This window comes from Zonotrichia leucophrys, chromosome 1A, assembly GCF_028769735.1.
Source record: "Zonotrichia leucophrys gambelii isolate GWCS_2022_RI chromosome 1A, RI_Zleu_2.0, whole genome shotgun sequence".
In the NCBI taxonomy this organism is placed as follows: domain Eukaryota; kingdom Metazoa; phylum Chordata; class Aves; order Passeriformes; family Passerellidae; genus Zonotrichia; species Zonotrichia leucophrys.
The window spans coordinates 44,539,468-44,566,340 of record NC_088170.1 but is presented as its reverse complement, the minus strand read 5'-3'; the positions used below and the strand labels follow the sequence as shown (position 1 = coordinate 44,566,340).

General features: G+C 38.8%; 1 protein-coding gene across 2 annotated transcripts in view; it reads left to right on the top strand.

Annotated features, from left to right (window-relative positions):
* The first annotated feature begins 6,068 nt into the window (after window positions 1-6,068).
* PNPLA8 (patatin like phospholipase domain containing 8) overlaps window positions 6,069-26,873 on the top strand; it is a 36,995-nt gene continuing 16,190 nt past the window's right edge. Inside the window, exons 1-8 of one of the 2 annotated variants that reach the window (XM_064702631.1) lie at window positions 6,069-6,284; window positions 7,333-8,534; window positions 9,437-9,586; window positions 10,800-10,951; window positions 11,687-11,781; window positions 15,141-15,312; window positions 20,010-20,067; window positions 22,232-22,426. In XM_064702631.1, coding sequence (XP_064558701.1) covers window positions 7,425-8,534; window positions 9,437-9,586; window positions 10,800-10,951; window positions 11,687-11,781; window positions 15,141-15,312; window positions 20,010-20,067; window positions 22,232-22,426 — 1,932 coding nt within the window. In that variant the 5' untranslated portion in view covers window positions 6,069-6,284; window positions 7,333-7,424. Of the gene's footprint in view, window positions 6,285-6,430; window positions 6,638-7,332; window positions 8,535-9,436; window positions 9,587-10,799; window positions 10,952-11,686; window positions 11,782-15,140; window positions 15,313-20,009; window positions 20,068-22,231; window positions 22,427-26,873 lie in introns of those variants that run through there. The other variant, XM_064702632.1, reaches the window with a different exon arrangement.

The following is a 26,873-nucleotide window of genomic DNA, read 5'->3' as shown; positions in this document are numbered from 1 at the left end:
AAGGTGTCTCACCCCTGAGGAGCTGCAGCTGCACCAATCACCAAAGATCAGGAACAGGCCTGCCCTTAACAGGCCACAGCTGTGTCCAATAAGAGGAGTGTTACAAAAGAGTGGGTTAGCTAGGTGAGGAGGGGGATTGAGTTTGTTGGCTGTGCTGTGAGGAAGAAGGGGTCAGTGCTGCAAGGAGTGCCCATGAGAAATCACCAAGAAGGTATGGAATGTTTGCAATAAGATGGCAACATGACACTTGCACAATCATACACTCAACCAGGTGCTGCAGTAACAAAATTCACATCTATCACTTTCTGAGTGATGAAAGGTGGCAGAATGACTCTTATGATAATCACAGGGGGCTGAAGAGGAATTCATAATATGACCTCTAACACAAGTCTGAATTTTAAATTCCAGGTAATCAACTACATTATTCATATCTAGTTTACAATAATTTGATTGGCATACTCTTATTTTGGCAGATAGATTTCTAGAATGCACAAAAGGGCAGAAACCATCCGCTATGAGCAGTGTAGACACAGGAAATCAAGCACTGAGGAAGAACGACAAGGTGGGATTTGGTGGCGTTTGTTGCAGTTCTAGTACTGTGTATGCACATCACAATTAGCTAGGAGAACTGACATTTTAGAGTAAGATTCAGAATCTTGGGGATTCTGACCCTTATGTTCTAGAGGTTGTATCTGGGAGAGGGAGGGGATAACGATACAAAATATTCACTGGCTTCTAGGTGAACTGTTTACATACTATTTGGCACACTATAATATTCTATGAAGAGAGTTGCTCCCTTAGCAAACTTGTTACTTATACATTGTCTAAGATTCAATGACAATAAGGAGCAAAGCAGCCTGATTACTTTGGGTAACTGAAGCAAGTCAATGATACTAAGCAGCTGCAATCTAAGTCTTACATCATTTGCTCTTTGGATTTACAGAAGACAATTTCACAATGATGTGACTACCTGGCAAGGACAGTTTTTTTTAAAGTTTCTCTCTTATTTGAGTTGCTTAACCCTATCTAAGGCTTCTGAAATTTTCAGCTTTTTGAAAAGAGCAAAATATTGAAGTGAAGTAACAGATAAAAAGCAATACGAAAATAATGCAGGAAAGTTCCACTTGATTATTTTCAGTGTTTGTGCCAAAAACCACATCCAAATGAAAGGTTGCAGAAAGATCCATTCTGTCACAACCACGTGTTCAGTCGTCTTAATTCTGATTACTTCGGGAGTTTTCAGTGAATGTTCATTCAAGCTGGCAATTAACTATTCAATATTCTATCCCTGAAAACAATGAAATATTTTCCCATTTTTGTCTGCCATCTAGTGTTAAGAGGCAGAATACTTGTGTTTGCAAAGCCTAAAATATTTGCTAGCACTACACACTTGCTAGCTTCTGTCCATGTCATATTATGCTGATGAAAAAACAAAACAGTGTTTCCTCTACACCATTATTAGTAGAATACTGCTCTACTAATATATGTTAACTTGTCACAGTGCCTTGAAATACTTGGGTTTTTTTTAAATGCACATTTTGTCCATTTGTTTGAGTCTCTTAGGTGATAGTTTTGTATTTTCAGAACACCATCCATAAGCAATATGACAAGTAAAAAGTAAATAATGCTATACATAAAAATGCTATTCATATAATATCTTTTTATCAAACATACAGTGAGAGTATGTGCAAAGCTATTTTCTCAAAACAAAAACTCCCTCATTTCATAGATCAAGACTGAGAATCCTAGACTGACAAATTTTAGAACCATTATTTCTGATAAATATCCAATTTTTATCCAACTGCCTCATAACCCATTATGACTTTCCCTCCAAGCAGCAGTCCAAGACAAACATACAGCTATGAATGTTAGAAACAATTAATGGCATTGAAAAGTATAGCATGCACATAAATGAACACAGGTAACTCACCTGAATTTTGACACCACAATACTTTGGCCATAACATGACAAAAATCACGTACACCAAACAACTCTCTTTCTTTAAAACAGGAAGATTCACCACAACTGATGTGTAACTTGATTTACAAGTTTTCATTCTACCTATAAAATCATGTAGTAACAGGTATAATGAGAAAATGTTTTGAAAGCCTTTGATTTTTTGGAATTTAGTAGCAGAGAAAGAATGTATTAAAATCAAACCACTCTGTGTTTTCCTAAACTGAATACAATCATGTTTTATGGGACCACTCTGAAAGAGCTTGAGTGCTGGGTATGCAACCTAGTAGAGATCAACAAAAACCAATCAATAATAACAACAGATTTCTCTCTTGATACTTCCAGGGAAAATACTGGAATGGAAGTATTTTTCAAATAGCCTATATACATCCTATTAAAATTTAAATATATTTCCAAATAATTTAAATGAGATTATATGTATATTAAATGAAAACAACTACAGAGGTAGCTCTGTCTGAATACCATATGTGAACTCTTCTCTCTTATCTAAAAACTAGGTATTCAGTCAAACACAATGAACTCATCTTTGACTACTAAGAGAGCTTATGAAATCTATCTTTTACATATATTTGAGATAATTTCTTCTTAATGTCATGACTACAGTAAAGAGAATACTAAATTGGCAAAACATTTGAGATGATGCAAAATTTGTGCCTGGGAATACATATATTTATCTTTTCCTGTCCAGTGTTTTTCAGTTCTTTTGTATTGTTTCATGGTTGTTTTGAGAAGCTGATGGATCACACACCTCTGAACATGCCAGATCAGACAGGTCTGCCCATCCTTGGGGAGAGCAATAACACATGGGTTTGTGATTGGGCCAGAAATGCAAAATCCTTGAATCTTTTCCTTAGTAATGGTGTGAATCAACACACCATTCATTGTACATATCCCAGTGGTGAGACAAATGTCTGAGCAGGCACAGGAGACAATTTTACAATGAGATTATGGGATAAAGTGTGACTGTTAAGAAAGGACGTACAGCTAAAAGGGATCAGTTGCCTCCTAGCTCAAATACCTTATTTGCCAGTCAAAGGGAGGCAGGATGTGCCCTGGCAGGATGAAGCTTATCATGTTCAAACTTCCTTCTTACTGAAGTTGTAGGTGTTGTTTTGCCTTAGCTTTTGTTGCTGTAAGAAAGCAAGCCACCCTGCTTAAAGCCAGCTCAGACTGTAGCTTCAGATGGGTGACTGCTTCTTAAGTCATCTGATGAGATGCAACTCGGTTCAGCACACTGGCAGACACACTAGAGCCCTGGGGCTTACAGGAGAGCAAACACACCCAGGGAAGCTGCTAAAGCTGACACTGCTACACATTCTAAAACTATCTGTACTGTGTTGCTCTCATAACAGCATTCAGGCTTTTACATGAAGTAACTCATACATCAAGAGGAAGTGAAACCTCCCTGCTTAGCTGCATCTGGCACCGAAGGCAGACCCCACTACTGTTTGAAGTATTTGGTTTAAAAATAAACTTAAGCATATATAATGAAATCCTGTGAAAAATTAAAGAAGGTTAGATGAATCTTGAAAACATAAGTACACCACCCCTAGATAATACAAGCGGATGTGCAGTAATCTACAAACAAGGCAGGCAGACCATACCAGCAGAACAGGACAGAAGGCAGCAACTCTGGAAACATTAATAGGGAACAGATAAGCACCTGGGTATGAACTGCCACTGTAATGTGCAAAAGGATCCTAATCATACATGGCTTGTGAGTAATTTGTGGCCACTGAGTGCTTCACCAAGGAAGCTACATGCCTTGAGTGTAAAATTGTCATTGCATTGGGTTAATGTGATAAGGTTTTGGTGGGGAAGAATGGGGAGTGGGACTACAGGGGGGGTTTCTGCAAAAAAGCATCAGAAGGTGCCCCTGTGTTGGAAGGTGTCCATTCCAGCAGGCTCCAAGATGAACCTGTCACTGGCCAAAGCTGGGCCCATCAGCAATGGTGGGGTGCTCCTGTGATAACATGTTAAGAAAGGGTAAAAGCTTCTGTGCAACAGCAGATGGAAGAGAGGGGTGAGAATATGTAAAGGGAACAACTTTGAAGGCATTTGGGTCAGTGAAGAAGGAGGGGAAGGATGTGCTCCAGGTGTTGGAGCACAGATTCCCCTGCAGGTCCACACCAGAGCAGGCAGGGGCCTATGACCCCATGGGAAACCTGCACTGGAGCAGGCTCTTGGCAGGACCTGTGGCTCCATGGAGACAGGAACCCACACAGGAGCAGGTCTGCTGTCAGAACCTGCAGGAGACCCACTCTGAGCAGTCTGTTCCTGAAGGACTGACCCTGTGGAAGGGACCCTTGCTGGAGCAGTTTGTGAAAATTGCAGCCCGTGGGAAAGACTAACACTGCAGAAACTTGTGGAAGACTGTCTCCTGTGGGAAGGACACCATGCTGGAGCAGGGGAAGAGTTGAGAAGTCTCCCACTGAGGAAGAAGGGGTGGCATAGACTATGTGTTGAACTGGCTGCAGAATCCATTCCTCATCCCCCTGCTCTGCTGTATGGGGATCAGGGAGAGAACCTGAGAGGGAAGTTGAGCTTGGAAGAAAGGGAGGAGTAGGAGGAAAGTTTTAAGACTTGATTTTTTTTTTTTCCTCATTACCCTACTCTGATTTGATTTGCAATAAATTCAACTAATTTCTCCACACTAAGTCTGTTCTGCCCATGATGGTAAATGGTGCGTGATCTCTCTCTGTCCTTATTTCAGTTCACAAACCTGTTCTATTTTCTCTCCCCTGACCAATTGAGGAAGCGTGTGACAGAGTGACTTTGGTGGGCACCTGGTATCCAGATAGGGATGTCCTGCTCTGGGAGATGTGACGAATTTAACCTGTGCAATTTATAAAAAAATACATGATAAAAATTACAATATGTAAGAAGTATAAATTTTCCTTTGAGGAATAAAATTCAAGGCAAGGAAATTAATTTACTTCTTTAGTTATGAGGAAGAACAGAAGCAGACAACTGGGATCTGAAATTGTGTGACATGACCTTCTTAACCCTGATGGTAAGGCCTCCATTGTCCCACCTGAGCACACAGTGCATCCATCCTCTCTTACAGTTGACACCTGAAGTTTTAGCAACTTCATTAAAGCTGTGTTTCAAGCAGGCCATGCAGGCAGGAATCTCAGGGCCTGCTGCTGCTCTGAAGTCCAGCTGGGGAAGACCAAGGTGCCCCCTAATGCTGTCCAACCCATGAAAAACATGCTGTCATTGCTGTCTAACCATTAAACAGGAGATTGGGGGGAGCATATTTCCAAGGCACCTGCACTGAGGAGCTACAAAGGCTGGCTAGGGACCCTTCTCTTCCCAGCCCCTTGCTCCCGGTGACTGCACAGGGTGCGGCATCAAGAGCCCAGCGCTGGCAGCAGCGTGGGGCACAACCTGATCTGCTGTGCCCGGCCTGAAAGGCTGTCCTGGGCTGCACCGAAAGCAGCGCGGGCAGCAGCACGAAGAGACGGGATTCTGCCCCTCTACTCCCACCTGCACCCAGCTCTGGAGCCCTCAACATTAGAAGGACATGGACATCCTAGAGCAAGCCCAGAAAAGGCCCATGAAGCTGGTAAGGCAACAGGAGCACCTCCCCTCAAAGGACAGGGTGAGAAAGTGCGGGCTGCTTTCTGGTTCTGTGGGGACCTCAAGTACCTGAAAGGGACTGACGGAAAAGGCAGAGAGAACAGAAACTATAGTGACAAGACAGTGAGAAATGGGCACAAATTGAAAGACGGGAAACTGAGGTTATATAGTAGGAAGAAATTCTTCCCTGTGAGGGTGGAAAGGCACCAGAACAGGTTGCCCAGGATGTGGATGCCCTGACAGTGGCAGTGCTCAAAGGGAGGCTGGACGGGGCTTTCAGTGGTCCGGGGCTCGGACATGGCTCCCCGTCAGTTCCACCCCCGCCCTCAGCAGCCCCGCCAGCGCCCGGCGCCGCCCCGCCCCGCCCTCCGCGTGCCGCGCCGCACGTCGCCACCCGCCCCGGCGCGCGCGCAGGCGCAGCAGCCCCGCCCCGGCCCCGACCTCGCGCTGCCCGGCCCCGCCCCGCCCCGAGAGCCGTCTCGCGTCACACGCGTCACCCCCTGAGCCCCCACGCGGCGGCGGCGGTCCGTGGGGCGCTGCCGCGCGCCCCAGCTGTTTCCGGCGCGCGGGGCGGCGCAGGCGCAGTGCCGCCCGCCGCGGGTGTTGTGGTGCCGGGCCCGGGCGCCTCCCGCCCCTCCGCCGGGGCGGCACCGCTCGCGAGGGCGCGGCCCCTGCCTGCCGTTCGGCCCGGGCAGAGGGGGGCGGCGGGAGCCGCTGTCCAGCAGGTACCGCCTCCGGCACGGGCCGCGCCGCGCCGCCACCGGGTCGGGCCGCGTCTCCAGCGAGTCGTGGGGCAAATGAGGACGGGGGGAGCGGGATGAGCGCGTGCCGGGCACGCGGGGCTCGCTCGCGTAACGGGAGGTGGGCCGGGGACAGCGGGGCCTGGACTCGGTGCTTGTTTACAACGCCGCTCTCGGCAGCGTTTCGGGGAAATGGCGCAAGGCAGGAACAGCGGCCGCGCCTGCCCCCGGGACAGGCGGCGCCCCCGTGCTTATATAGCCCGGGCCGGCCTGGGGCCCGCAGCCCGGCTGCGCGGCGGTCACCCGGCGGGACGGGCACGGCGTAGGCAGAGGAGACTGTAAGTAAGGGTGGTGCTGCCGGCGGGGCTTCGCCTCTGCTCTCACTGTGAAGTCGGCCTGCCCAGGAGTTGGCCTGCGTGCCTGCCTGGCATCCCTTCTCGGCATTTGTTACGGGCGCTGGAGGAGCCTGGGCTTGCTTTTCCGGCCGATAATGGTTTTGCTTCTGCGATATCAGCACAACTCTGGTGTGCTGTGTAAAACGCTGCTCCACCAGTTGCACCTTTCTTTGCAGAGTAAGGAGTATATCCTGCCCTTGGCTCTTAGGATGGGCACGTTTTGTTGAACTTTGATCAACACTTGGTGTCACTTCTCTCCTGTGAGGAATGCTGCTAAGGGGTGGTAATATAATGACATTTGAAACGTTGTGTCTGCATAAGATAATTTGCTGATGAAACTGCAATCAATTTTCTATATGTCATTAAGTACTTTTGAGAAGTGTCACATATTGCTCAAGATGAGTTTAAACTGTCCTTTAGGGAGTACTGTTTTAAAATGTTGGGGTGAGCTACCAAATGTCCTGAGCAGTGGATTTTCCCATGAGATTATTTTATTTGATTTGAATGTTTATCTGTCTTTGCCAAAAGAATACAGAAGCTTCATCTGTTTTAAACACCTCTGTGATTTTAGTTTAACTTGTTTCTGGTTTGGGGTCTCCATTGTTGGTTTTAATTTTTGTTTTGTTTTTTTTTTTCAGACAACACTACATTACGGGACTTACTTATTGACATATATTTTTTTGGAATGAAGTAGAAAGCAACGTAGAAAAGGTGCAATTATTTATAAGTTATGACAGTTCATTTATCCTTGGATGCATATTTATTCTTTTTGATTAACCCAAAAAGTCTTTGGTGGAAGCAGAGAAACAAATACCTGTGTTTCTGTAGACCTAAAGCCTGCTGGAGGACAAATCATGCTGCACACCTGAGAGTTTTTCATACAAGTCAGCCTTGGGCCAAAAGCAGAACATTTTGGTATAACAAGTACATTAGTAGCCATGAGTTTTTATACTACAGAGTTTCCAAACTTTTAACTTCTTCTTCTAAAGGACTTGCCAGGGTGAGCATTCGCATGTCACGAATTAAGAGTACGATAGAATCTGTTTCGAAGGCAGTGTCTGGCACTCACAGTGAGCTGGTGTCACGGATAGCTCGATTAAAGTCCCACTCAGGTACTTTGGGTAAAGCAAATAAAAGTAGTGCAGATGCAAATAACATCAGCACAAATCTAGAAAATGATAAGCAAGTTACAGATGTCAAAACTCAGGACGATTGCAACAGAGGCCCTGCAAAGAAATCCACTTGTGCAAGTGAAAACTTGGAATCTGTGTTAGTAGGTTCAAACGCCACTTGTCAAGATACCCCAGAAGTTTCAGCAGCTGCTAAAAGCCACCTTTTTCATGTAAGCTACTTTTCTACAAATTTTGGAGAGACTTACAACTTTGTCGCTGATCATATCAACTCTTACTTTAACAATTCTGTTATGGAGCATGGAAGAAAAAAGAATTCTTTATTACAGGACTCTGAAAGAGAGGAGAGGAATAAGCTTGATTCATCAGCAAATACTGTAACAAGCGAAGAAAAGAGAGTGAATTCAGCAGGCACTTTAGCTCCTGAAGCAGAGATCTTGGGTACTGAAAAGACAAATACTGCTCTCCCAGTTTCCACTAAAAAAAGTTTTACAGACTTTCTTTCATATCCCAGTAACAGCGTACAAGCTTTTGTCGACAGCTATATTGGTGGGTTGGTTCCAAAGTTAAGATCTGATACAAAAGTTGTTCCACCAGAAAAGACTAAACAGCAGGAACAAGAAGTGTCTGAGAAGAGTGATGAGGACAAAGCAAAAGAGACCAAGACTGCAGAAGAGAGGGAAAGGCATCTGTCTCTTCAGAGAGAAAAGGCAAGTCTTTGTTTTGTGTTAATTTATGTATTATTTCTGTGTGTATTTTATACAAGTGTGTATGTGTGCTACTCTAGTGTATATGTCTATATTTAAGCATAGACATGCACACATTTAATTATGTAAATCAATATATACCCATGTATATACTTACATACATATATACACATACTTCTACTTATATATAAGTATGTATGTGGTGTTCCTGCCCACAGCAGGGAGGTTGGAACTAGGTGACCTTTAAGGCCTCTTCCAACCCAAACTGTTCTCTGATTCATTCTGTGCACTTTTATAAATGAATACATACATAAAATGATATAGATTTTATCTATATGTATGCATACTATAGGTAAACTTACAAACATATATATGTACTTAAAAGTAGGTATAGATACATCTGTGTTTAAGTATTCAGTGTTTTATGCAGGTATAGATCTGTTTATGCAAGTTTATATATGAAGAGTGTCTAAGTATGTGTATATATACACACACCTGTGTGTGTGTGTGCTGTAGGTACATATATTTAGTTCATATATGCATAGAGTCCATAATTACAGACAGATCTAATTGTGGTATTTTTTGTAGTTATAGTAATTTTAAAGTTTATGGTTTGTTAATGGTTTAAATACAGAGAGTTGCCTTGAAAGTCCATCTGAATACATATTGACCTATTTGTTTGGGGTATTCTTGCTGTAAACTTGATTTTGTTTTCTACTAAATAAAGAATCATAATATTTTTGTTGACAATTTAAGCAGTGCTTACTTGGAACCTATAGGAGCTCTCTAGTACAACATGCTGTTCATTGCTTCTGAGAAATCTTAAAATAACACTTGGAAATTAGTCTTGACAAATTTTACACATTTCTCAGAGTAGTTTTATGTTGTCTGTTTGTCTTCTTTAGATCATTGCAAGAGTGAGTATTGATAACAGGACTCGAGCTTTAGTTCAAGCCCTGCGGAGATCTGCTAATCTAAAAGTCTGCATCAACAGGGTTGAAGAACTGACCTATCATCTTCTAGAATTTCCAGAGAGCAGAGGAGTTGCAATTAAGGTGCCAATAGTTTTTATACTTACATAAAAATCAATCTGACAAATGATTGATACAGAACAACATAAAACCTCCTTTTGTGCTTTTGTGGACTAGTCATATTTCCTGTTTGCAAGTATTGTAGTTTGAGTGTCTCTTTTTATAACTTTTTTAGCTGTTTGAAGCAGATGCATGTGCAAGCTACTGTGAGTTTAGCTAAAGGCTGTTAAGATTGCAATGTTTAATTTAGAAGCATACGGCATGGTCATGTGGATAGGAGGTATAGCTTTTTCCAGTGGTAGATAAAGGTCGTACACTGTGTCCCCTGTGGCAGTTGACCAAATGGCAATGTGCTGTACAGTTGATCTGTAAATGCACAGTACTTTCCATGCTTGTTTACATGCTTTCTTCCAAGAGAGGTGGCAGAAGAACTGTCAAATAAGTTAATGCAATCTAGTCCTACTTGTTTTCTTCCCTGCATTGAGAGGGCTGGAGGTGGGTGGTAGACTTCTAGAAGTACTAGCTAATTCACAGCATTTGTCAACTTTGTGTCTTTTTCCACAAGATGTGACAAACCTGTGACACAGATTGTAGAATTTCTGGAAGGTGTAGCCTTTGGTAATGGAGTGCAGGGCAGATGAATCATCTGGGCAGGGTGTAGGTCAGGCATTCACATAAATATATGTGAGTAACTTTATTATGGAAGAGTGTATTCACTACTCCCATTTTGATTGCAATGCTGTGTATCTTTGTGGCAATGTCCATTTAAAAAATACTCTGTGTGGGAACGCATTTTAGATTTTGTTTTGGTATTAGTGTACTTAGAAGGCATTTCTTGGTTTGAAGCAGTGCAGTACTTACTAAGCAAATCTGGGGTTTTGCCTGTACTTGGTGTGCCTCATACTCGAGTCTGCACTTGGCTGATGTGATAACAAGTCAATAAAACAAAACTGGTACATGTAGCGTTCCTAGCTATTAAAAATATTTACATAACATCTTGCTTGTTTAATTCTGATAGGTAGTAACTATAGCAGTGAGGTGTGTACAGCATAATATTGACATACTTTCTTTCCCTTGTTAGAGAAAAACATGGGTAAATACAGATTTGAAGACATTTTCTTCCAATTTTAACTGGTATATTACTTCTGTGCTTTAACGCTGTGCTAGTAAATTTAAGAATGCATTCTTTTGGTTTAAACATATAGTTAGAATGAAATATCCTTGTATTTATCAATAGGAAAAATTAATCTCATGCCTGTTGCGACTGAGACAGATTAATGATGAAAGTCTTCAGGCTGCTGTTAGAGAAACTTTAGCTCTGATTGGCTATACAGACCCTGTGAAAGGCTGGGGAATTCGAATCCTCACCATTGATGGAGGAGGAACAAGGTAAAACTTTGGGTTACTACATACTTGTAACCTTTTTCATACTGTAACTAGAAGTAAAATTCCAGTCTCTCCTTGATAGATAAATGCCCAAAGAGGCAATTTATGAGTTACCTTTCTGTCACATTTGACTATCTAAGGGATGGGTATTATTTTTCTATGCATTTCTGCTTGAATGGTGTTTGTTTTGGTGCTTATTTTGCCATACACAGTTATCTCACTCTATCCCAACAGAGTTCACACTGCTGCACTCCAGGTACTGTTTTGTGATAAAGAAACACAAATCTGATGGTCTCTAACTAATCTCTCCCATTATTTCAGATACATTGAATTGAGGCCAAGCAAACCTCATACTGGAAAATACTATGCCCCAAGGGGCATTATATAGCCTTGATGAGACCAAATTTAAGTGCTGTGTAGTGGGAATGCAACTAAAATCTGTCCTTAGTCTACATCCGCAGAAGTTGATCACCTCCCAAGCCTTTGCTGTAAAACAATATGGCTGTAACTGTTGAATACTATTTTTGGTACGCCTGAGTATGTCATTCATATTTATTATTCATCATTCTGTTTCAACTGTGTTCTGCTACTCTTTTATTTCCTGAAATACTCAGGATTCTTACTGTTGCAGTTATGCAATTATAATTAGTTATAATGAAGCTAAAGGTGATTGAAAAATTATTAGAGCTATGTAAGATAAGACTGCCATTGTATGTGAAGGGGAATTTTGTGTTTCAGGGGTTTAGTTGCACTTCAGACTCTACGGAAACTAGAAGAATTAACTGGAAAGCCGGTTCATCAACTTTTTGACTACATCTGTGGCGTAAGCACAGGTAATTATTAAGTCACAAGTTGGAGTTTTGCTATCAACATCTGAGAATAAATAGAGATTTTTCAGTTTCTGACTTAGAATGTAAGCTGAGAAAGTACATTTGTGATTTCCAGAGTCTTTTTGCTTCTGAAGAAGAACTTTGGGCAGTTCATGACAAACTTTTGGCTTTAAACTGATTTGTTATTTTTTCAATTTATGTGAAATCTTCAATTTGCACATAGAAACAGTTATCTTAGGTATTTATGGAGCTTTACAGACTGCTAAGGTAATAGTCCTCCAGAACTGGTGCTGAGTCAGTCATGTTTCCTTTATTAAGTTAACAGCAATGTTTCATCTTTATTAATTATCTGCCAGAAGGACAGAATGTGCCTGTAGCAAGATCTTGAGTGATCTAAATTAGAGGAAGTGGTCGATGCTGTGGTGTCCTCCCTTCATATGGGTCTGTACAGGCTGGAGAAATGGCTTGGCAGGTTCAGTAAAGCCAAAGGCTGTCAGGTGGGCTGACAGCCTAGAAACCAGCTTTGCAGGAAGGGACCTGGTCTTGTTTGGAACAGGTTGGTTGTGAATCATCACTGTACTCTAGAGCCAAGAAAGCTGACCACATTGACTTGCATGGTTGAGAACGTACCCAACAATTAAAGTATCTCTGTTTGGCCACAAAGGTCTTGTTATGGGCTCCTCTAGAAACCCTTAATCTTTTGGGTGTGTTTTTCTACTGGGTGCATCTGGCAGAGAGCCAGGGGGCTGGAGCTCATGACATGTAAAGGAGAGAGTGCAATAACCAGGTTTAATTGGCCTTCAGAAGGCTAAGGGTGGGCCTTTATCCTGGTTCAGCTAATGGGAAAATAAAGAGAAAATGGATCTAGAATAATTTTTAAGGTGTACAGGGGTAGGGGAAAAGCCAACAGACAAGTTGGAGTATGGGAAGTTATAATTAGATACGGGATTATGTTTTTCTTGCAGGGATGGTCAGATGCTGGAAAGAGTTGCCTGTTCAGACTTTGTAATCTCTGTCCATGGAGATGGCTGAGCAAGTCCTGAGTAACCTCTTCTAATTATACCTGTTGGGACAGGAGGTTGGACTAGATGATGTCTACAGGCCCCACCCAGACTTATTTACACTTGTGACTCAGTGATAAGTGACTCCTCCCTAGAAAGCAGGAGACTCCAAAGCATAAGTTTCTCCTTTAAAGACAGTAATCTCCTTCAGAAATTGTTAGACCAGTAGCAGCACAAGTATGTTTTTCTAACATAGGAGGTATGCTGTAGTTTACTAGCTCAGTTTCCTTTAGAAACTCACATTCTTCAATTTTTTTGTCATACTTATATTTGATCAGAAACTATATTAAACACAGATCACCCTGAGTAGATGAAGTATGTTTCAAGAGATTTGCTTAATAGACTGAAAATAGCAGAGGAGAGTGTTTAGGTCTCCTAGACAGAATCTGTTTGTAGCCACAATATAGTTCCCTGCTTTACATTTTTAATACTCTTCCAAATAAATTCTTCATTATTTAGTGTAGCAGTAAGTGGTTTCTTTGGAGGACGGTTTCCCTACAAAGCACTTCTCCAGTGTTGTCTTCAATGAATAAAGGTGTTTTACCTTGGATAGAAAGGCCTTGTGTTCTTAATTTACTCCCACTACTGTCACTAGAACTAACTTGGTTTTTAATTCTTCCTCAAATTTTGGAATTTCTGAATGACTGCTAGTAAGTACTTAGCATATTCTTTTAAATTTTATTTACGCAATTAAGCTTTTGTCTGCAGTTGTCCAGTTTGCAGTAATAAATGGAAAGACATGTCTGGGTGAGGCTGTGCGTGTCTGTCAGCACTGCTGGCAGTTCTGTTTGTATTGACAGTACATATGCCAATGGTCTTGCGGTTGAATGAATTGTGCTTTACAAGAGTGATGGATTAAATGGTAGGAAGGATGCTTCTTGTGCACTGCACTTCTCTTTTCTGCTGCAGTTTTTGTATTTCTTGCTATTGTTCAGCTGTTTTGCCTTTGAAGTTTGGAAATGCCCTTGCTGTGAATGCAGCGTCACTGTCTTTGTAGTTATCTTCCCCATGCTTCTCTTCACTGGAGGGTCAGAGGGTATAAATGCAGGCAGTCACAGAGAAAGATCATTGCAATGATCTGCATACTTTGAATCTGCTCACCAAAACAGCAAATGTATATTATTGCAGAACTGGTGCTGGAGAGTTTAGAAGAGAATGTGGCAGAGCATTTGCATGACTCAGGAAAATGGTGTTTCTCTGCTGTTAGGTGTTAAGTCTGCGTTGAATACAGGCATCTGGTGATTTGGCAATTGAGATTGTTTCTCTTGGTGAAACTTTGTGTCAAGTGTGATGAAACTTTGTGTCAAGTAGGCTCAGGTTGCCTTAAGGATGTGAGCTGCCTTTTAAGAAGCTGAGACCATCAATCCACTAAAGCTCAGCTCTCACAGTTGGTGGGCACTGTGAGAGAGAGTGAAAGAGGGCTTGGAAGTCATGTTTCTTTTAAAGCCTTCTGTTACTTCCTGCATGTAGTTTTTTTCTGCACATGCATTGTATTTTTACTCTTTCAAAAATTGGCACCTTTTAAAATTAATTTTATTCAAGCCTATGGCATTTATTTCCAGATAGAAATAATTAGGACACATGATTTTTTCAGATTCTTAATTACATGTTCTCACAGTATGGCACAACTAGATTTAAAGTTTTGTGTGTCCCTTTTAATTTAATATATTTGAGAATTGTAATAATGCATTAGTTGTATTTTTCCACAGTTCTTTTAAAGGTTTTTTGCAGCAATGCTTTTTGAGTGCTGTTATTTTGTTCTTGCAAGGGTAGGTCATAATTTTTGTTAGGGACACACTAGATGGCAGCATGTATGAAACTAATTATAAATGGTTGGAACCAAATGTAATCCAAACTACTGGAATCTCCTTTATTTTTGCAGAATTTTCTTAGAATATTTTTCTGTTGACTTAAGAGTTTGCATGGTAGCAAATAATGCTCCAAATAAATTTTTAGTACCACAGCAAAGATTTCTCTTACTCATTTCTCTTTCCAAGTAAAGTAGTAGATTTCATTAGCTTTCTGCCATATGCTTGTTGTAATCTGCAAAATGAAATAATACAATGTTTTAACTTCTCATATTTCTGTTTTTCAAAATTGACTTTTTCGGTATTGTGTATGTTCTTTTAAAACATGGTTTGTGATCTCTGAGCAGGAATTTAGTGAAATAAATGTCAGTTGGTCTTGCTGTTTCAAGACAGATATTCTGTTAACCTATGAACTGCATTAAGTGGTAATCCATCTTTGTAATCTTACTCCAGGATACGTTTTTGTAATATTGCAAAATATTTTTTTTTTCAGGAGCTATATTAGCTTTTATGTTGGGGTTGTTCCATATTCCCCTGGATGATTGTGAAGAGCTGTACCATAAGTTAGGATCAGATGTTTTTAAGCAGAATGTCATTGTTGGAACAGTCAAAATGGGCTGGAACCACGCCTTTTATGACAGTGATATATGGGAAAAAATGCTCAAGTAAGTAAAAGATAATCAGATAAAAAATAATTAGTGCAATGGCTGAGTGCATTTGATTTTGTTATTGCTTCACTGGTGTGCAGATTCTTAGAACAACTAGAAGGGATTAGCATATACACTCATTCTTTTGAAATAGCTGTTTTCATATTTACCAAGATGCTGGAAGCTTTTAATGTAATGATTTATGTTTCTGGGGAATAAAGTAAGCTTTACTGCACTGATTTCTGATTATATTCCTGTATGCTTGCCAGCTCTGCTAGATCTGACTCATTACAGATTTACTACAAATTTTACTAACCACCTGCTGTGCCCTTTTTAGTAAAGGAGATTGGTGAGAAATGAAATAATATGCTGTAGTAGAGATTTTTAATGTTTGCTGCTATGTTGGAGGCCTTTGTCCATTGCCCCTTTCTTTGAAAGGGAAATGAGCTGTAAGGGTTGCAATGAAAAATTATCTGCAGTGTCAGAGTTGCCTGTGAAGTGTATTCACTTGCATTGATGGCTATTCAGGAAAAGCCACTAGAAAGAATTATTATATTACAGGTTTTATTTCTTAGTTTTATTAATCTGTGTTTGTACTGATAGTTCAATTGTTTATCATTTTTAGCAAGCTAATTTCATAGCTTCCCAACCAGCATAAGTTGACCCTGCCACTGAAAGAACTGAACAGTCTTTTCTGAGAGACAATGTAAAATGGTAAAAGGTTCCTCCTAATAAGTAATAGCAAGTTCCTTTGGGAATGCAATTACTGTGTTTTATGGGATTAAAAGAGTTTTTATGACATAATAGTGGGACTACCAGTAGTGTCTGAATTTTAAGCTTCTTACTTCTTTGATGAAGTGGAGAAACAAGCTTCTAAGCACTTCTTCTCTGTGCTCTTGCGTATTTGTAGAAATAAATACATTTATCAAGCTAATATCATTTGCTTTTCTTCTCCAGTATCTAAAGGTGTTTTTTTTAGAAATTGGATTTTTCTCTGTGTTCCCTCATTTCATTGCCCACCCGATTAAATGAAGTCTTGTGAAAGTCACAATAACCTAATATGAAAGTACTTTACATGGCTTTAATTAAAATACTATTGTTTTTCTGCAGCTACATGTAGCACATGAGGGAGGTAAAGAACTCTACTCCTGTGCAATAGACAAAAGCAGGCAATTAATATATTATTCATGGAGTAAATTAAAAAATAAATTTGCTGATCAAAAATGACTTCTTGGTCACCCGCAATGCTGAGATGCTATACCTGCACAGCATCATTTTGTTGAAGGGATTCCTAGAGGCTTCCCTGTGGTGTGGGGATTTGTAGGGTTATATAGTATCTCTTTACAGCAATATTGAAGGTCAGGTCTAACATTGTTACAGCATGGGGAAACTGCTGTATGCTTTGTTTTGAATTTAAAAGCTTTACTTGTGCTGTGTGTGTTTTTGTAGTTTAAATGGTAACTTGTCAGCCTTGCTTAAAATAGAGACAATCCATTGACAGTGTACAGGCATGTAATGTATGTTTAGTCCTACCACAATATCAGTGGTGTTATTGTCTGTCAGAAGGTATTCTTGCTGAAAATAATTAAGTTGATGTTTCATTGGTCTAATGTTCTATGCATTCATGGGGTATATTATAACTTGCATTTCAGAAAATGAGAGCTAATTTTGGCTAACTGACATTTCATTCAGAGTACTTTAGGAAATTGGTTTCATATGTTCTATGTATGTCTGTTTTAACTCTTATGTATTTCTTGAGCAGCAATTTGAGGACTGGTTTTAATGATTTACATTATGCAGAAGATTTTACTTACAACATATCAGTATATATAATGCTATATTGAATGCATTTGTAAGAACCTGGCTTTTAGTTCCAAATTTTCTCTTTTCTTTTGACTGTTGTTGACATATAAAATTTTCTTCTTGCATGCTGTCTTAAGAAACTACTGGAGAAATTTGGTGAGCAGCTAGGAGTTTTCACAAGCTAGCTAAAATCTCATGTTGGTAATTTATAGTCTTGAGAAGCAGTCACTGTATGAAGTGTAGAATAAAAATTACGTGTTCTCCTTTGGTAGGAAAATGGATAATGCATGTGTTTGGGAATACAAGTAATAATACTTCAGTATTTGTTTTGCAGAGTGAAGTATAAATTGGCACTGCTCTCTAGTCACTAGATGGGTAACACATTCCATACCAGCACATGGTATGAAAGTCTCTTCTGTAGATTTGGTAAAGATGTCATAGTTTTCTGGTACTACTGTTGCTGTTAGAAGAGGGTGAAAGTTACAATTTTGCCTTTTGCACTGAGTGCTCTTTGTCCAAAATGTTTGCATCACTGCTGTAGCCCATTAGAATGTTTCTTCCAGCATATGGTTGACAATATGTTCTTCATAACAATATTGAAATAAGTGTTGCAATATTAGTGACTTGAAGCAATGAAAGAGCAATGTTTGTGAAAGAGACTCGTTGTTTTAAGTAGGTCATGTCTAGAGGACATAGGTCACAGACACAAAGTAGATAAATGGAAAAACAGGATGGCATAATAAGTGATGAGTGGAAAAATGTAAAATGCTTACAGGATTTAAAGTGACTTTAATATCAAAAGTGATTTGGGTTGTCACGGGCAGTTTAATGAAACATCTGTATGCTTGTGGTCAGACAAGATGATTCAGTGTGTGACAGTTGAGATTGAAAATACATAAAATACTATCGTGCCATTTCATTTACAATACAGTTTCATTTAAAGTATTATTTACAGTCCTACTTTCCCCATTTTAGAGAATATTTCTGTTGCAAGATAGGGGAAAAAGTAACCAGTGTCCTAAAGACAGCACATATTAAGTGTCTATTATTAACAAAAGCAAATGAGTTAAAAGTGGTAATTTGAGATAGTAAGGCATCTTGAGAATTACCAGTTTCTTGTTTTCTTTGAATGAAATAGGGGGACTATTCAGTAGTCCCCCTGGATAACAGGGGACTATTCACTTTCTTTTTTAACACAGTATGTGAATAAACTGTGGAATTACTTCTGCTGTGACTTCATAAAAGAATATTAAACAGTGAGACAAATACATTTATTTAATATGCAGTTACAGTATTAATGGTAGCAACAGAACTAAAGTATATGTGGAAGTGATAGTAAACTTTTCTCCTTAGACTGCAATGTCTGAAGTTGCACAGTAGTTGAAAGGATTTCTTGTACCTACTCTGGAGTATCACTTTCTGGCCTTCATAGAAAATAGGATGTGATAGTTACTCAGTTTGATGGTTCCCATAATTAAGCAGAGGATATTGCTTATGCATTTTTTTAATCTCTGCATTCAGGGTTTAGGAAAAATACTCAATACAGACATTGCAGAAATAAATGAAAGTGATGCAAATCAGTAGATGGCTTTGATATCTCACCTCTGTCAGTCCCATTTCTTTTATTCCTACTTCATGGTTCCGTGTGCCTTCATCTCCTTCTGTAATCAGTTAATGAGTGCAGATGTCACTCTTCCCCTTCTGGCTGGTGATTCTGAGACTAGAATCAAAGCAAAAACAAAACTGCTACAGGTACAAGAATTGTGTCAGCAGGAGTTTTCCATCGCAGGACTGGAACCTGTCCGCCTTCCTACCTCCCTGTCAAGGACACGTATGCAGCCATCCTTCAAGCACAAATAGCCACTAGAAGAGCAAATTGTCCTAATTGCACATACAGTCTACTGTCTGCATGGAGGACTGCTGCTATGGCAGCCTTTAAAGCTTCTTTTGTCTTCTGACCTGAGTAGATAGATAGAGATGTTGTTTTTAACAGTGGAAGTGCTACTCCCTCCTGTCATGGGTGCAAGCTGTAGATGAATGATCTTATAATAACAGCACATGGATTATCTTTACTTTAAAAGTGTGGCAGTATAGAAAACCATAATTGCAAAGTAAGACAGATGCACCACCAGTGTTTGGGAGGAAGAAAGCTTGCTGATTTAAAGGAAAGCCTGTTTGGAATAATTACTGGTGACCACCCACTCTCTATTATACCTTTATACCTTTATTGCAAGCAAATCAAAGTTGAAGTAGATGGTGAGGTGAGATCACTGACTAGTATGCAGATCTGCTCCAGTCTCCTCTACTGTGCAGAAGGACTATCTTCTAGTTAACAATGGGAATACTGACCCTGATATGATGAGAAATTACAGTGCTGACCATTAGCATGATTTATGAAAATGTATTCATGTGAACAAATATTAACTCAGAAAGGAATGGTAAATGCGTATTGGATTACTGTTATGGAAGACTATATGTAGATGTTTTAACTTTCTTCTAAATCTTATGGAATCACATCTTTCTCTCTGTAGCTTTTGTTTCTGTAACTACAGAAGAGTAATTTTTCATTACTGTAGAACCACTTAATAAGGATGTTGACTTTTTGATTTGTAAATGTGGTAAAGTATTTTGTCTAACTATGTAGTTGAGTAATCGTAATGATTTATGGTTAGGTATGTGAACTGAGTAATTTGAATCAAGACCTCTTCAGTCACTCTTCAGACTTACTTCCAGCAGGCTAGAAGGTTTGAAGTGTCAGTCCATTGAAGTCACTTGTATAAATGAGATTGTTAAATTGAAATACAAACATTGGTTCTTTTAAATGCAAAGGTCTCAGAAATAAAGGTGATAAATTGTTTGTCTTGTTCATGCTAAATTGATGGAGCATTTTCAATTTTTTACACTTTTTTTAGAGAAAAAATGGGCTCAAATCTTATGATTGAAACTGCAAGAAAGTCCAAATGTCCAAAGGTAAGTACAATTTTCTAAGGTAAATACTAATTGTATATTTCACAAGTACTCTTAAGAGTTCTGAGTAAATTCTACACCTAGAAGAACATTGGATAGACAGCATGAGTGTTGAAGTGCTCTTTAGGCTTCTATATGGGATAACCCATCCTTTTAAAGGATAAAAATTAATTAGGTTCTTAAATTTTGGCAGCAATTTCTGGTATTTTTATTACTTGTAGTTGGAATATATTGCAGAGATTTTAAAAAAACTTGTAAGCTTGGAAATACTGGGTCAACATTTTGGTGTTGTGCCCAGTTCATTTTTATCATGTAAAAATTCTAGCATCAGGAAATTCCGTCCTGTCAGCTGTGATCTGTGTTACTGTATTGGAAGAGGGCAGGGTTTCTTCTCACTTTGTTTGGAGTACCTGGTTTTCTCCATTCACATTCTTGGGCCCCAAGATCTCTTCCTGTCTGATGGAAAAGGCACTAAGTCATAGGAGGGGTGTTACATACAGCAGCATGAGAGTGAAAGATGAGAAGGCAAGGGTATTTTATTTTTGGTGAAGGATAGGGTGTGAAGAAAGAAGCGAAATATAATAGGATATATTTCAGAACAATCTGTAATTAACAGGTGTTTTGGTGTCATAGCACTATATTCAATGCTTTACTGTTAAATGGAAGATATTCCCATTTTTCTAAACATAGAAACGTGTGCCTTACTGACTGCGTTCCTAGTCCGTGTCTAAAACAAGGACATGAAAAGGCTGGTGTGGTATGTTGCTTTCTGAGAGAGCAGCTATCCTGTGTTGACTTGAAAGTTATCTTTGAACTGGGATCTTTGGCTTCCTTCCATGTTCTTCAGAAATAAAATGTGAATATAAATAGAGCTGAAACTAGCTGTTCCCACTAATCTCTTTAGAGTGCTGTCAGTGGTGGCACTCTTTACAAGGCACAGCAAAATCAAAATAAACCACAAAGTTCTGTGCTCTGCTGCTGCTAAATTCATTACAAGATGGGTTTTTCCAGAAGGTGCTGAGCACTTTGCAACATAGACTGCATCATGGAGTGTATATGGGTACTGTCAAAAATGAAAGCATCCTTTTAATAAGTTTTCTATTATATTTTCTGAAGTTTTTTTCTTACTGCTTCTGGTAGTGCTTAGAACTAAACCCTCCTTTTGAGAAAAACAGGAACCTTCCTCCATCAAATGATGGAGGGTGAATCAGGCAGTTTTGCTTTTGCATTGTAATGTAGAAGTTACACTTTTGTTTTCTATGAGGATGAATTTACATTGAATAAAATTATTTAAATTAAGTAGATGAAGAGTGAAGATGCATACAATGATATCACAGCATCAGCTGTGCTGTTGAGTAACGTTTCATGAAAACACCCTACTCTGTAAAACAGTAAACAAGATAGAATTGAGCACCCACTTGGCTGCTGCAGTGTTGTTCTGGCAGTGCCAGCCAGGCTGGCTGCATCACCTCTAAAGGTCTTGCACATTCTAACACTCATCCATCACTACATGTACTTTCTCCTTGTGATTAGATGTGTAAGATACATTCTTTTTGTTGTCATAGTTGGGTTTTTTTCAATGGAAATACCATTTTGGCTTTTCACTTAGATGAACATATGTGATTTTTGTTACTGACATTTTAGTATCCTTACAAAAAATCCTTGAAAGACTTTGATTCTTGTGCAGGAGAGATTCTTACTACAATTTTTTAACTCTGGTTGCAATATAAAGTAATCATTTTCTTGGAGAAAGAAATGGATTGACAGTTCTGACATTCATATTTAATGGCAGTGTTGTATTGCTGGTTACAGACTTCTGAGAATGAAATACTATTTCAAAAGGAAAAGTATTTAAAAATCACATAGTTGACACCTGCATTTTGTTTAAATATTGTAGATATTCGTAGAAACAGAATAACCAGTGGAAACAATTAATTGAAGGTTTAAAATAGCATTTTATTTAGGGATTTGGGTCTCTTGTTTGTGTTTTACTTTCCCTTTTAAAATTTGGCTAGACATTAAAAAATGTAAATAAATAATGAACCGAGTAAGATTCCAAAAGTGCATTAATGTAAACATTGAATTTCATATGGTGGGAAGCTTTCATTCTCATATTATGGTTTATTATCATCATATATAACTAATTTTTTTCCTCCTCATTTGCTAGGTAGCTGCAGTAAGCACCATTGTAAACAGAGGAACACCACTGAAAGCATTTGTGTTTAGAAACTACAACCATTTTCCTGGCATTAAGTCCCATTATATGGGAGGCTGTCAGTATAAGCTGTGGCAAGCAATTAGAGCATCATCTGCTGCACCAGGTTACTTCCAGGAATATGTTTTGGGCAGTGATCTTCATCAGGTGAGTTGAAATCTTCTCCTTGAGTAAATATTTTCCAGTTTTACACCTGAGAAAAAACATGGTCTGAATCTCTGAATCAAAACTAAGCATATGAGTTGGTAGTACAAAGGAAATCTAGGACAGATGGAGTAAGAAAAGATATTTTTAGCTTCTATAGCCTTTACAGAACTAGAAAGGCTTAAAAATCTTAGTCTTCTCAATATAAGCTGTTCTGCTATTCCTTTCTTTGTCTGGGAGAAAACCTTATATGAGTTGTAAATTGCCTCTGACTTCCTGCTTGCAAATGGTATTTTGGTGAGCATTATTTCACTAAATAGGTGGTGTAACTTAAAAATCTAACAGTATTGTAAAATGTGAAAAAAACTGATTATACACTTCAGCATTCTTTTTATTAGTGCACAAATTCAGTTTATGGTCTACTTTTTAATTCTTTCCATTGATAGCTTATTCAGCTTTACCCTAGTTCTGAGCTAGTAAGAAGAGTAAGAGATGCCACAGAAGTAAGATTAAACCGAGAGGACAACTGCAAAAGAAATTCCCTTGAGGATAAAGCAGTGTCTCCTATCATCACTGCATGCTGTTTTATTATATTACAGCCTCTCTTGGTGACCCTGATAAGTAAAGAACAAAGCAAATTAATTTCTTTAGTAGTTTTTTAACCATGGGGTTTTAGTCCTCCAGTGCCCCTGTATTATTCTGCAGTTCTTCAGGTTTTCAAAGAATACATCTTGCAATGCATACTAATTAAAAACTATTAGTATTTATTTTAATAAATACCCGATGCAGATCTGTGGCAGAAAAGACTACAAAGGGTGACTGAACCAGAGACCTTCAACAAAGAGAGCACAGGATTGACACTTAAGTTTAATGGAAGCATCTGTTGCATTTCTGTTGTATTAATTCATATGATGGCAGTAGTCTCAAATGCTGGAAAACAAGTAGCATGTTTTGAGTAATAAGATGTACCTGGATCACATACAGAATTTCTGATGGTGTCCATTAGAACACTGTGTAATATCCTTAGCATTGTAATGTTCTTGAGTAGTCCTGAAATTTAAAGGCTAACAGATAAATGAGTGTAAGATGAAATAGAAAAAAATTCATTAGATTAAGAGGCGGTAAAAAAACACCATGTGTACAAGTGAACAAACAGGTAGAATTTTATCTGAATAAAGACAGCATATTTCCATATTTTGATTCAACATTTATAAGGTGATGAAATAATTCAGCTATCTAAAAGCTGCATAGAAATTAAGGGGTGAAGGGGGAGGCCTCAGCTTCAGGCTCAGGAAGGGAGACTGAAGTTTCTTGCATTTTATTGTTTCCCTTTTTAGTTTAGGACACTCTTCCTCCCTCCCTCCCTTGACTGCCCCCCACAACCTTCCTGGTACAGTGCATCTTGTTAGCCTCAAAACATTTTAATCAACTACTATCTGAAATAAGCAAATAAGTTTTGACAGGTTTTTAGAACTAAAAGTGGAATAACACATCAGATTCCAAGCCAAAGCTCTGCTTGAAATCCTGAAGTGTGTTCATCTTCCATCTGGACAAGCAAAACTGGGAAGGGAGCTACCTTAGCCTTGGGAGCTGTTCCAAGCTGCTCCATAACTGATTGGATGGGTCAGTGTTAACCTATGTAAAGAAGTTTTCTTTCTCTTTCACCTTTCCCCCCTTTCTTTCCTTGAATTGAAAGTACTTGGAAATTGATCTGTGCTTTTACATGAAGGATAGTTAAATAAACAACATGATTTTACAACTTCTACACAGTGCTTTACACAGTTCTTCATCTTAACATAGTTTCTGAATTGCCAGACTTGTGTGAAATGCAGTAAGGCTGGTACTTATTTCATCTATTTCACTTTTACATCCAGTTTTCTGGACTAGGAAGTGTATAATTGGTGTCAATAGAGATCAGATTCAGTATTTTCAGACGCGCAGAACTGGAATGAAGTCTACTTATTTTTTTCCTTACTCAAGAGTCTTTGGACAAAGCCCTTCGGTCTGTCCTTACAAACCCTGTTTCCCAAGTTCACCATTCTTCTCTGTTTGATGTATTGTAATTATTGAAAGCTACTGCTTAGGATGTAATTCACCTTTCTCAGCCGTAAAGAACTAAATATGTTCTCAGTACTTAAGCCCTTTATTGTAGTAGAACAAGTTGCTAAATTTTTGGATTCAAACTTTTTCATATAATCTGAAAAATCTTTTTTCCCCAGCCAGGAATGTTTCAATATATTTGAGTTCTTATAGAAACCATCTTTCATGTCTGCCATGCTTTCTTTCCCCAGATTACATTTTTCATACCACTTTTCTTGCCACATCTCTTTTTCCATAATTATCTGATTTGTATGGGGGGTACGTGGATGTCCAAGTACCATGTACCAAGTTGCTACATGGCAAATGCTCCATAACTGTCTTCATGCAGCTTTCTAGCAGAGATTATAAATCCACTGCACACTCTGAAACAACCTTGAATTGCCTTGTTTTAACCCTGGGGTAAGAGCCTCTGTGCATGTAGCAGACTGCTACTTTTATTTTCCTGGAAATTAATGGTAGCTCATAGGAAAAAGCAAGATATTCAAAAGTATTACGTCTGCTGAAATAGTCAACATGAATTGAAAGAAATACATAAATAAATATAAATATATTTTAAATAAATATGTTTTGAAATAAATAGAATCCCAAATGCAGTCATATTCCTTCTTAAAATAGCTTTCTTACCAATATGTTAATATTGGTAACTCTTTGTTCTTATAGTTCATATCATAAATATGGGAATAGTAGATTCTTGTTAAGCTTCTTTATTCTGAAAATGCACTGCAAGTGTAATTTTAAGTTCCTTGGCCAGTAGTAAGTATGTAGTGTATATGGAAATTCTTGCTCTTTTCTGTATGTACACTGCCTAACAGATTGAACTGCTTTTGAACTACATAAATAAATGAAGCATAACATTGTTAGATGTTTTTGATAGTACTGTGATTTTTGAAAAGGGCATCAGCACAGTGTGCATTAAGTGTAAATAATGCTTTATGCCAAAGGCTTCAAAATTGCAGTATAGTGTCAGAAAGATGGTGTTTTAAGAATTTTTTCATTGACTGGGAACTTCCATTAATCATCATAATCTGCTTTCTGAACGTTAACTATGCTAGTTTCTTACTAGTTTATATATAGCCTTCCTCTGAAGTGTTAATGTTTCTAAACAATTCCAAGAACAGAGTTATCCAAAATGTATGTGAAAATTCAGAATACTAAGTACAGTATTTGTTTCCTAGCTTTCAAGTTTGTGACTCTTTAAGCATTATATAGAGACTGTGTTCCATGTTAGCTTTCAGTTGTGCCTTTAAATGAGAATGAGAAACACTCTAGCAGTTCATCTGGCTGAAGACTCTTCAAATGTGTGAAAATACTTATTTTGATAATGGAAATTTAGTGGATTTTTTAATAGTCATCCTGCATATTCATGTCTTATGTTATCTAGCTTTTATTAGAATCAGAGTCCTTTCACAAACTGGATGAAGTGGCTGAATGAGAGTTATGTATAGGGTTGAGATGAATTCTTAAAGTTCTTAGATATGACTCCAGATGTCTGTGATGGAGTCATGGCTGAACTGAACTGTTGGCTTTGACTTGCTTTTCCATAATTGTAGAGTTACATGTGAGTGTGTATTTGTGTGCATATACATGCCCTTTCACTGAAACATTTCACTTTCATTTCCTGTACTGGGCACTCTCAGTGTAAAGCATGTTATTTTGTTAATAAGGTAATAAATCAGTTTTACAGTTTTTCTGATGTCATTGTTTAGAAAGAGGTTTCTGGGTGCCTGAACACTTATTTATGCTGCAGGTGAGCTGTTGGCTTGGTTTGTTAAATTTCTGCAAAAAGCCATCAGTTATTGCAAACAGCAATATTTACATTTGGGTCAATCATGCCATGCTATCTGGTTCTGCTCTGTCAAGTAAGAAAAAACATTGCAGCTGTTGGTAGATGAGGGGAGTAGGATTAATATTCTTTGTGGTTCAAAAGAGGAACACATTAACATTCAAAGGGATTTAATCCCTGTAACATCTCCAGGAACCCTGCAAGTTAAGAGAGACCAAATCATGATGTTACATTGTAGAAGCTGTATTGCCACATGTTAATTCCTTTATTTTAAAATGTATTTTTGAAGTACTGAAGGCTCTTAACCTCAGTCCTGCTACATCCAGTATTTTTCCCCCTCTGCTTCCCTCAGAGGGGTGTTATTTCTTGTATCTATCTTGTGTCCTTTTTGCCTTTTTTTTTCTTGTACTGTGAAAAATATTTGAGGTATTCAATAATGTCACTTCAGTAGACAATAAAGTATGCTGAGGAAATTATTAATTAAATTCATTAAAAGAGCAATTTAGAATTTAAGAAAATCATTATGCAGACTTCATTTAATAGCTTTTACAGTACAAACTAAATTCG